The 12301-nt window shown below is 33.2% G+C and overlaps 1 protein-coding gene across 1 annotated transcript in view; it reads left to right on the top strand.

Annotated features, from left to right (window-relative positions):
- Positions 1-11530, top strand: part of LOC125077670 (roundabout homolog 2-like) — a 39386-nt gene extending 27856 nt beyond the window's left edge. The window contains exons 3-11 of the mRNA XM_047689667.1: positions 5200-5529; positions 5627-5780; positions 6770-6900; positions 7028-7300; positions 7401-8717; positions 8832-9165; positions 9256-9428; positions 9989-10335; positions 10412-11530. Coding sequence (XP_047545623.1) covers positions 5200-5529; positions 5627-5780; positions 6770-6900; positions 7028-7300; positions 7401-8717; positions 8832-9165; positions 9256-9428; positions 9989-10335; positions 10412-10996 — 3644 coding nt within the window. The 3' untranslated portion in view covers positions 10997-11530. The remainder of the gene's footprint in view (positions 1-5199; positions 5530-5626; positions 5781-6769; positions 6901-7027; positions 7301-7400; positions 8718-8831; positions 9166-9255; positions 9429-9988; positions 10336-10411) is intronic.
- Positions 11531-12301: the final 771 nt, after the last annotated feature.

The following is a 12301-nucleotide window of genomic DNA, read 5'->3' as shown; positions in this document are numbered from 1 at the left end:
ATGGATATTTATATATATCTTGTAAAAATTTAACACCTGTACTATCAGTGTAGACCATTATCTCTGGAATAAATAGTTCTTGCTCAATGAGGAAGCCGTTTGACTCATCATATATTATTTTATTCGTTTACCGTAACAATACAATCTTGCTGTGAAATATTGTGTTAGTATTATTATTAAAATTTGGGGTATTCATTTATGGGAATAAAATACTTGTATCTCGTGCTTAACGGTAAAGGTAAAACATCGTGAGGAATCCTGCAAGTGTAATGATTGCGATTGTTGAAATTTTGTGTATTCATCAACCCGCCCTGAATCAACGTCGTCAAATTAGCTTCAAACTATAATAAAGGTCTTAGCCCAGCATTGGGCCATTGTGTAATGTAAAAGGGAAGTAATAACTAGGACCTTAGGGCTAATATTAGGGATCGATTTTAATTAAAATATACATATAAATTGTCTGCGTTTTGATAAATAAAATAAATTTGCAATAAATGTGCCGTGACACTGTCTGGCAATAGTAACATAAACTACGATATAAGTATCTTTATTTTTTCAAATGTCCACGCGTTAGAACGCTGAGAAAACAAACTACGAAGAAAAAGAATCGTCACAACTGTCGCCGACGCGTTTCCGTAAACTCGTACAAAGAAATGGCTACAACCCCAAATAAGATAGAAACTTTTAGTCTGTAAATATCAAAGTGCAAACTTTAAAGTCCCTATGGCTATGTAATAAAGTTCAAATTCCGATAGATGTGTTTACGAGCAGCAAAAACGATAACAGTCCAACTGTTTGTCATAGGGCTGCCCCCATTTCTCGCAGGTACGGACGCAAGGCCCTATGAAAGATGACACTGTGTCAACAATTTGTCCTTACATTAGAGAAGCGCCTTACAAGACAAACATTGGAACTCACGAAATTCATATTAGCCTAATCCGTCCATCCGTTGAAGCAAAACGGTTAATTTTGAACACATGTGTGACGCGAGTCGATACGCGTTTTTTGCATCGTAAAAATTTAAGTGCTATTTCATTAACCGTGACATTCCTTGAACTCTCAGTAACTCATTTAAACTCACTTAAATGGTACCTTAAATTTATGTACGCAATACAGAGTGCATGGGGTGGTTTTTAGTAATGTATTTCTTTTTAAATAAACGTAGACTGTCTTAGCAATTGAGTGACGTCAGGTGGAATTGCGGAAATTAATCGACCTTAATTAAATTAATTTGCTGATTATAAGATCCCGGAGTAAGCACCATTGATTTTTTCAAGTTACCAATTCATTTTGGGTTTGGCGGTAAAATATGTCGTAAAGAAACTTGTTTATGTCGAAACAAGTTTGAAGATAATATGTACAGATGGGGCGTGGGCTCAGCAATTTTGTTTGATTTGGTAATTAATTTAGATAAGTATAATGTTATTTTAAAATGTGGCAAATTGAGTTACTTAATGCTTTTCAAATATCAATTTAATCGAAACATTTCATTTAAAAATTTTCACGTTTATTTGATTGAAAATAAATAATTGTAATAATATTCTATAGTCATATTTCAAATTGAAAAGATTAGCTGATGGAGAGTTTGAAAAAATGAGGTAAACTTAAAATAATCACAGATTAAGTCGTGGAGCCTATTTCTAGTACTCGTAAGTATGTGGCAGCTTAAGACAGAAAAGCTGATACTACTTTACTACTTACTTTCCAATTTTATTACGTATTATGTGCTTACTTGTGGCATAATATACTCTAAGCATCTTCAAATATAATTGCTAATGTTTGTGTGTAAGCTGTTTTGTAAAATAAAATCGCATCACCACGTAATTGATCCCCGTTCCATATTCAAAAGATATATTATTATTACTTTTAAACTAATATTATATCCAATGTCTATAATGAATAGAATATGTGTATGACCATATTTTTTGGTTTTACAAGAAGGTCAGGTGAAGTTGAAAAAATAAAACAAAATGTTTTGCAATCGCATCGAATTTAAAATACATGTGTAGTATCATTTTGGCATTGCGTTCATATTTGACTTATTTAGAGACTAAAGATTCATTTAAAGTTTAACTTTTTAATAGAATTTAATTATATAGTTTAAATTGAATATGACTGTTGTGTAGCAAAACGGTGTTAAATTGCGCCAATTATATTTCTTCTACAATAATAAATTGCCTAATGACAGTCCAGCGTCACATTGCAAAGGGGGTCCTAAAAGCTGAACACGTGTTCAAAATTTCAAAAAATCATGATTGCCTCCTAAGGGAGCCAATCACGACCATTAGAATTAGATATTCGATTTTCAAACTAATATCGAGTTACTTAGGGTGATACAAACTTGATGATAACGATGACTAGAAATGGGATAAAAACCGTATTTCTAGGAGGGTAACGTCATCAGTCGTTTTAAATTATTAACTGTAATATTTTTTTTAGAAAAGTCTATCAATATGCCTCAGCTGGACTTCCTTTACTATTACGACGGATCTGTATTCGATCGTCGTTATTATATGTATCACAGTTTAGTCCAATGCGTTGTGAGTGTTTTTTTACCTGTACCAATAAGAGTGTAATTATTATATTTTATTACATCACTGAGTGCGACAATTATAAACATCCATTTAGCCTATGAAAAACTCAGTAGAGGATTCTTGGATTTGTAAACATCATTATCCGAGATGCTTTTTCGGAACAATCCCATAAATGATACAATTTAAAATATTACACCATTGTCACCTATGAGTCGCGAAAGAAATAATTTGTCTTCTAAGTCGGTTATGCAAAGAGAGTTTCTTTTATCTTGTATCACCAACAACGAATACAGTTTTATGTACAAAGTAACACGATCGTAATATAATTTATTTTGACAAAACTACTATTAATAGTAATTTAATATCACAAAAAAAAAATACAATAAATAGATTAACTTATTTTATTAAATATTTTAATAAGCTAGTTAAACATTTTTAATGACATAAAATAATAGTCATATTACTTAATATAGATGATTTGTTCAAATTAATACGACTATAATAACAACTGAACTACGCTAGATTTTTATATATAGATAATTTTCTTTTGTAAACCATATTTAAATTAAGACATGCTTAGCAAAGATGTTCGATAATTTTCAACGATCAAAGACGACCGTTTGAAGTGAATACATGTAGACAAGTTTGTGATACGAGGCAATAGGAACTAGATTGAATCAAAGGAGTTTCTATTTAAAGCGACGATTAGCCCATTTTTTGTCCAAATCGTATTCTTTTTTAACTTTGTGTATACTAAAAGGAGAGCTATCAATTTAAACCAGACATGTAACACACGCGATATGTTTCAAACGTAGACGTATAAAACAGCTTCGGCCGTTCGTAAACGGCCGCTTGCAACTTAAATTCAAAAGCCATGTTACGATAACCGATTTTTTATTTATTTTTTTTTATTCGACGCGTGTCAACATGTGCAAGTAGTATAAATTAGCTGGGGGACGCAATTCTCCCTCGCAAACTTTTTTTTTAACAAAGATTTTTGAACAATAGCGACATAACTACACGCGTGCGAAATGAAAATTACTCCCTTTACCGCTGGGCGTCATCTACGTCGTCACTATAAAAAACACTTGGATTCGGATCATTAATATTCTTTTGTCATTTTGTTAATATGTACTTATTGTTTAATAAGAAAATATTGTGTACTAGTTTTCGCTCCCAACTACGCTCGCATTTTAGGGATCCTTGTCAGGTATTGGGTATAAAATAGACTATTGAAGTTCAAGTTTGCTTCATAGGAAGTTTTTCATACTTACTTGACATATCGGTATATTTTGGTCAATTCATAAATTAAAGCCTACGTGTTATCTATCCATACATTCAACTTTCGCCTGTATGACATTAGTAATATAATATGTCAAGTAAACATTACAGAATAAACCTAAATTGAATTTTTTCTCTTTGAGGATAATTAATTTGATAATCTTATTACTTTTCTTTTATCAAGGAATACTTTTTTAGCATCGAATATAATCGATAGTTCAAACGCACAACTACGTAATAAAGTGACTTTTATGTGCGATAAAATAAAGTATCGAGATCAACATAAAGAATACTTTATGGTCATACATTCCGCTAAATCTTATTTTATAGTTCTTGGTTTCTTTTTGCTCTGTTTTAGTAGATATGTATCGTATTCAATGTGCAATGATTACAAAATACATCTAATGAATCATAAAAGTTCTTTGAAAACTGAAGTCATCTGTACAGAGTCAATGAATTATTTCGGATTAGGTGTAAAGGTTTAGGTATTCAGTGACAATAATTACATTACAAAATTTTGATATAAAATAATATTAAAAAAACTTGTCTTAAAAATTTTAAATATTACGGAATATAAATAAAACATATGGGTAGTCCAATGAATGTATTGGTAAACAATTATTATAAAATACTAGATTTACCTTTCGGTTACTTTTCATACACTACGTTTTTTTTTACAAATGTTCTATAAGGCCTGTAAATGTAGGTGAATGTAAAATTGTCATATGAAAAAAACGTTTTTTTTTTTAATTTGTTTCAATATATATTTTTTTTTCGTTATCTCGTATATCAATGTAGGATAGAAATATAAAGATAACAAATGTGATCAAGATTCAATTATAGATTAGTACCGCACCACACGATGGGATACGTGAATAAATAAACACAATTATTTTGTACAATAGAGGTAATCCCTATTCTGTTACAATTCGAAAATCGAGTCGCAGACGATTACGGCCGGTTCATTTTAGGCGAAATCTGTATTTTTTTCAGAGATCGATTTTTGCGTTGCCATAATAATGCCTTGAGGCACAACAATAGACATACATCAATTCAAGTGTCAAAAACTAACATCTGCGTCGTTCGTTGTAAACAGAGTAAAATAGTGAGGGTCCCAATTCAGCATCCTGGGGGACTTAGCCTGTGTTTATGGGTCATTATTATTGTGCGCTGCTTTAAAGTAGCCGAGAATAACATACTCCAGCCGTTATTCATATATTATGTTAACGCCTAGAACGGGCCTTTGTTCATTAAATTTAAAATAATGCACGCCACTTATAAATAATCAAGGAGGTCTATAGTTATAAATTCCTTCAATTATTTGAACGTAAAATTGCTTTTTGGAAACAAAGGCGTCATTATTAAAACGATATTTTTTTAACAGGTCCAGTGAACGGAGGCTTAAGTGATGATTATATGAGTAGTGGAGAAGCGCCGTATATAATAGAACAGCCTCTTGATGTGACAGTTGCTAGACATCAACCAGCAACTTTGAACTGTCGAGCTGGTGGTTCACCAGCTCCATCAATAAGATGGTACAAAGGCGGAGTTCTGGTAGTATCGGATACACATAGAAGCCTTCTACCAGCTGGTGGATTGTTCTTCTTACGAGCGACCCATGGTAGGGCCCATTCAGATGCTGGTGTATATTGGTGCGAAGCTACCAATCCATATGGAACAGCTAGAAGTCGAAATGCAACTTTGCACGTTGCTGGTAAGTTTTATTTCACTTTTACTTATAATTTCAAATGGTCAAGTACTGTATATTGAACTTCGTTTGCAATTTTCTACATTCTTATTCTATATTTTAGTGCTTCGCGAAGAATTTCGTTTGGAACCAGTGACAACACAGACTGCCCAAGGAGAAACAGTCATATTAGAATGTTCACCACCACGGGGTTCACCCGAGCCAATGGTTTATTGGAAGAAGAATGGTCAAATTTTACACTTTGATGGAGATTCTAGGTAAGTCTTCAACACATATTTCTGCCATAAAAAAACTTCACTTACAAAAATACTATCTCACTGTAGAGATAATAATTAATTTATGCAGCCACTAAAAACTATTGAAAACAAACTTTTGAATTGCGGAAATGTTGTAAAGTTGCCAGATATATTAAAATGTGGAGCACTGGAATATCAAATGAAAGTTACTCGCTAGTTCGACAGTGCACACTTAGCGTAAAATCGAGGGTAGTTGGTAAGAGCACTTGAAGTTAAATGGGATGGTGGAAACCCGATAGTCTTGTGAATCTCTACAGATAAGTCACATAAGACCGAATTAATAAAATTAAAATGATTTAAAAAATGTAAGCCCTAAAGTCGTAGTTATTCGTGTAATCCATTGCAATCTTTTATCCACTTATGAATTATTTAAAAAAAAATTTCAATGTTTTACTTTCTTTTAAAAACCTAAAAAACATTAATAGATTTCGAGTAAAATAAATTTATGCAATTAGGCTGATCCATGACTTATTTTCCGTCCGTCCGTTGTTTTATTAATAATTTCCTTTTATTATAATTTGCTTCATTTTACGACATAAAACATTTGTATTTTTTATTTAATATCAATTTTCGCTAACTTTGAAATCAATTTTGTAAGTTTTATTGCCAATTCATCTCCATTCGTAGCCTATGAATTTTTATGAGGCATGGCGTAAGGTTACATCTTGAGGGAACAGTATGTATGGTGAAGCATGAAAATAATTAACAGTAGGGAGAGTACATCAAAGTCATAAAGAAGGGGATATTTGAAGAGCTCGACAAGCAATCAAGTAAAAATCTGAATAGTTCTTACTCACTGGACCCTTTATTAAATGTTAATTTCCTATTGAATTATTCCGCCCAATATTTGAATGACTTTGTTACTTTACGCTTAAGCCAAAGTAATGAAAATTGAAGTCATAATTTTATTGTAAATTAAAGCTCCGCTCATAAGAATGTTATTGCTTCAGAATGCACTTAGTAGACGGAGGTAGTCTCGTAATACAAGACGCGAGGCAAACTGACGCTGGCAGATATCAGTGTATTGCAAGGAATGCAGCTGGCACTAGAGAATCTGCGATTGCTACGCTTAAAATACATAGTAAGTTATTAATTTACATGTATATGAAATGTTAACAAAATATTGAGCTTAAATATAATCGCTTATACTATATTTTATACACTGTTTATTCAACAAATACTATAATGATATTATCTGTGTTGTGCAGTTAAACCATATTTAATTGCGGGGCCGGAGGACGTTGTAGCACAAACTAGTGGGAGTGTTACCTTTCAATGTAGAGTGGGTGGTGACCCCCTCCCTGATGTACTATGGAGAAGGACAGCCGGCGGTGGTAACATGCCACTCGGCCGTGTCAAAGTCCTTGACGACAGAAGCCTTAGGCTCGACAATGTTGTTTTAGCAGATGAGGGAGAATATACATGTGAAGCTGACAATGCAGTTGGAGCAGTAAGTGCAAGCGGATACTTAACCGTCCATGGTTAGTAATATTTTTAATTGCTTAAATTTTTGTAACTACTTTCTATACTGAAAAAAAAAAATAATATACAGAAGCAATAATCAAAAATGTTTTATTTCAGATCCACCTTCAGTCATATTAAAACCAAGTTCTGTTATAATAGAAAGTGGTTCGACCGCTACATTTACTTGCACATCTACAGGAAAACCTGAGCCAACGATGTTCTGGAGCTTGGAAGGAAACAGAACGGTTATACTACCGGGTACATCACGAGGAAAATATCATGCTTCGACAATATTAGACGGTGTAACTGTATTAACTGTCAATAACACAAATAAAAATGATAGTGGAAATACAATAGTTTGTTCAGCAGTAAACTTTGCTGGTAGTTCGTTTGTTAGAGGGAAACTAACCGTGACATCAGACGATGACCGCCCGCCACCGATAATAACGAGTGGTCCCTCTAACCAAACGTTACCTATAAAATCAATGGCCATTTTCCCCTGTGCGGCTATAGGCACACCTGAACCAATAATAGCGTGGTACTTTGAAGGAAAAGCTTTGATACAAAATCAAAGAAGAAATATCTCAAACGATGGAACGCTCATTTTAAGAGATTTAGATAAAGAAGACAGTGGTACGTACACCTGTGTTGCTTCGTCGCAGCACGGAAAGTATGTTTGGAGCGGAGTTTTATTAGTCGATAGTCCGACGAATCCAAATATTCATTTCTTTAGGGCGGCTGATACGTCGGCTTTACCAGGTCCTCCAACTAAACCACAAATTTATAATATAACAGACACGAGCATAACAATAACATGGAATCAGAATAATAAAATTGGATCGTCTTCAATTCTTGGCTATCAGGTTGAAATGTTTTCAAGAGAGACCCTTTCAGGAAACAATACTCCTCGCAACTCACGAGGATGGGTTGTTGTTTCAAAGAGAGTTCATCAGACGCACTACATAGTGAAATCATTAATTCCCGGTATAACATATATGTTTATTATTAGAGCGGAAAATTCTCATGGCTTATCAGGACCAAGTCCAACATCAGAAGCCGTAACGGTTGGAGAAGATACAAATCTTCTATGGGAAGGAGGAATATTTTCAAATAACACAGAATTTAAAAAGAATATCATGACTGATAATATCGTAGAACTTATTGAAGCGACACCTATAGATTCGAAAACAATCAAACTTATGTGGGAAATATTGAATTTCTTTTATTTAGAGGGTCTTTTCATATATTTTAGACCTCTGGACAATAAGACAATAGAATATGAGATTAAAACTATACTACATTCCAATGATGTATCAGGATACGAACTAACATCTTTAAGAAAATATATGAAGTATGAGTTCTTTCTTGTGCCTTTTTATAAAAAATTCGAGGGAAAACCTTCGAATTCCAAAACAGCTCAAACCCTAGATGATGGTAATTATTATGGTTTTTGTTTTAAATTTAAACTGAATGATAATAATGTTTGTTTTTACTTTTTATTTAAAAAAATCTTCTAAAATAGGTCCTGTATATATATTGTTTTTTCAGTTCCCGATGGACCTCCAACAAATATAGAAATGTTTATTTATAATACAACAACGGTACATTTAAAATGGCAACCACCTGAGCCTAACTTGCAAAACGGAGTAATCGTCGGATACAATGTTGTATTAAATTGGTTAGACATACCTGCAAACAAATCAATGGTCGCTATCAACACGACTGTTCATCAAGCTACCAGTTTGATAATGACTAATTTAACTTCAGGTGTTAGTTATTCCGTTCAGATCGCAGCTGAAACTATCGTCGGATTAGGTCCGTTCAGTCAAAAAGTATATTTGAATATAGATTCCCGCTCTGTTGGACTAGACCCACTATCAAGGTAAAACAAATGAAATATATATATCCATATTGAAACATAATTATTTTTTTTAAATTACGACATAACATACTATGGGTATTTTTATTTTAGATATCCAGGTAATGGAGAAGTGTCAATCGTCGCAGGAGATTTTGTAATGGAAACATGGTTTTACTTTTTGATTGGAGCAATTGTTTTGTTCAAAATTGTTATGATCGGTGGAATAATTTACGTAAGAAGACACAATATTTTTGCGAAGAAGTCTGCGCTTCCCAATATTTACGGTGAGTAATTAGATACATTATTTAGAAATTACTGTTCGATATACATACATGTAATAATACAAAGGGTCGTAGTTGGGTTTTTTAAAGTAAGCACATATTCATCTTAGCCCCAAATACTTACATCTTTTCCTAGAATCAGCATCAGAATTTCAAAATTAAAAACATTCCACGGGTGTCGTAGGGTGGCAAGGGTGCCGAGCGTTTGTTTGATGGAGGCTTTGCCATGCGAGGGGCGGGAGGGTGCTAGATTACTTTCAAGTTGAAAGGTAGCACGAGCCCTCTCTTCGTAGCGCAGTGGATCTCTTTCATTTCGCATTCACGTTCAAGGCACAAAGGAATGATACAAATCCGAAAAATAAAGACTCAGTAAATGTAAATGTTTTTATTTTGTTTTCTCGAGGCAATTCGTTTGTTGATTCACCCAGTTACCTTTAAGCCAATTTAAGTCGCTTTATTTGTGGGTTACATTTTACAACCCTTTGTGTATAATATCGTTATAACAAAATATAATATAATAATATTCTATTCTAATTTTATCAATTATATAATTATTGTTTTAGACTCAAATGGGACAAGCTTGGTGACTCAAATGAATATAAAAGCAGCAGTCTCATTATCGCACCCGCTTAGCAGTTGTTATAATAAAAACACAGTAACTAAAACAGAGTCACTTTTGTGGATGGAGAACCAACCAGGCTTATGTATGTCTGGTAGCCAATCAAATCATAGTAAAGATAAGGCTAACTCTGAATATGACAAAGTAGCGCAACAGTTACCGGAATATGCAGAAGTAACAGCTTCAAGAGTTAATGGCAATGAATGGAATACAAGCAAGACCGCAACTTCACCTGCTGCCTATGCTTCAGTTACGCTTGTCGCGAATACTAGACAGTGCGTCAGTTCCTTGGTATGTTTTAACTTTATTATTATAAGATACATATAGAATAAATTTCCCTTATTACAACTATTTGTTTTATCAACAGGGATGGTTCCCTCCAGGAACCAAAAATGTTGATAATTTTGACAATCGTTATGCACCAGACGAAGAACTATATCCAGCCAGCAACGGCGGCTATTACAATAGAAACGTATACAGTGAAAAATACTTTCAAGGTCATCCGAATGTTCTTAAATTTTATGATCTACCTTCATTAGATAAAACACAAAAAGCTCAAATTAGATATAACCAAAGCTTAGAGGAGAGAAAAGGAGATAAGAATATCAAGACCGACGTAACGCAATCGCTCATTGGTCGAAGTTACGGTGTGAGTTCTCGAAAAAATTCACAATCGGAAACGACGTACAGAGCATTCGGCGAAGAAGAATCGGATGATGAAAATTACGGTGACGATGGTGGTTATGATGAATTACAAGCGATGCAGCCACAACGTCAAAGACCTAAGCATCAATACGAGAGGCCTAACTTCGACAACGATGCTACAAGAACTTTAGCACGCTTGACGTCTTTTAAGCATGGACAAAATGTTTTAAGTGGAACTCAAGGACTTCATGCGCCTGTTCCCCCACCACCCGCTCCTCACCCACGGGTTGATTCAGTGACACGGTAGTATCACGCCTTGCCGGTTTTCGGCGACTTGTGCCAAACGGACGTATAGACTAACGTAGTGCACTTTTCATAGTGATGTTGTTACAATAATGTAACTGTTCTTCCGCACCTTGTTAAGTGTAAAATTAATAAATAAGGACTTTTGTATCTACATACTAAATGCTTCATTGCAACCTTGGATTAATCGTAAAGACTGTGACTTTCTTTATAATTTGAGGTTAATACGTTAGTTTAATATTTTTAAGATACTTAGTAACACTAAAACTTTATTGCGTATAATAAATATTTATTACGTTATTTGAAAATTGTAGCTAGTCTTTTGTAATGTTAATAAATGTAAATATTGTACAGAACTGTAATAAGTGTATTAAAAATATCGTCATAATTATGAATCGCTAAGAAATGTTTATCGTGTTATTGATTCGATTAATAAGCCAATTGATATAGTCCGTCGAATATCAATAAACGAATTTGTGAATTAATTATATCATTAGCTTAAGTCTTCAAGTAGTAACTGAATGAGTAAACGCTTGGCAATAAATTTAGTAACAATTGAAATTGAAATTGAAAATCCGACTAGTGTAAATAATATAGATAAAAGTTCAAGTAGCATTGTCTTGTAAAACCGATGTAGATAATTTAATTAAAGCACCTAATTTCCAATTAACGACTAGTTCCATAAAGCAAAACATTAAACATTTGATTGTATTTATAACAAAACACGCTAAAGTATTTCGTCGTGCCTAAGTAAAGGTATCTAATTTTTCACGTAAATAATTTTATCAAAAAATTATAGTGATATTATGTAATTATTATATTGAAATTTGTTTCGTGTGCCATAACATGTTTCCTATAATATAAAATAGTAACATTGGAGTTGTGAAATATAAAATTCAAAACTTTTACGAAATGGAAAATTTTTATCTACGTAAGTTAATGTGATATGTATGTATATCCACTTGTTATAAATGATAGCACTACTTGTATCTTTGCATATCATTTGTAGTTACGTAATTAAATGTTAAACTTGCATGAGTGACACTCGCATATATTAATTCACATAGTAAGAGAACTATCTCTTATCACTAAAATACTTCTAAACATTTCGAAGCAACTATTTTCTGTACCAATATTCGACTGTTATAAATACAAACTATAAAATCAATTCTGGTATATCAGTAACAAACACAGCCATTAGGTACTTTAAAAGTAATTATGATACAAAGAACGAATATTATACGATGACTCAAAAAAATCGATTATTGAGACTTCTTGTAGTTCGGAGCTTGCCACGTGTACTTACAAA

The sequence above is a fragment of the Vanessa atalanta genome, chromosome 4 (assembly GCF_905147765.1).
Source record: "Vanessa atalanta chromosome 4, ilVanAtal1.2, whole genome shotgun sequence".
NCBI classification, from domain to species: domain Eukaryota; kingdom Metazoa; phylum Arthropoda; class Insecta; order Lepidoptera; family Nymphalidae; genus Vanessa; species Vanessa atalanta.
Note: the sequence above shows the minus strand (reverse complement) of the source record. Positions and strands in the feature narration are given on the sequence as shown.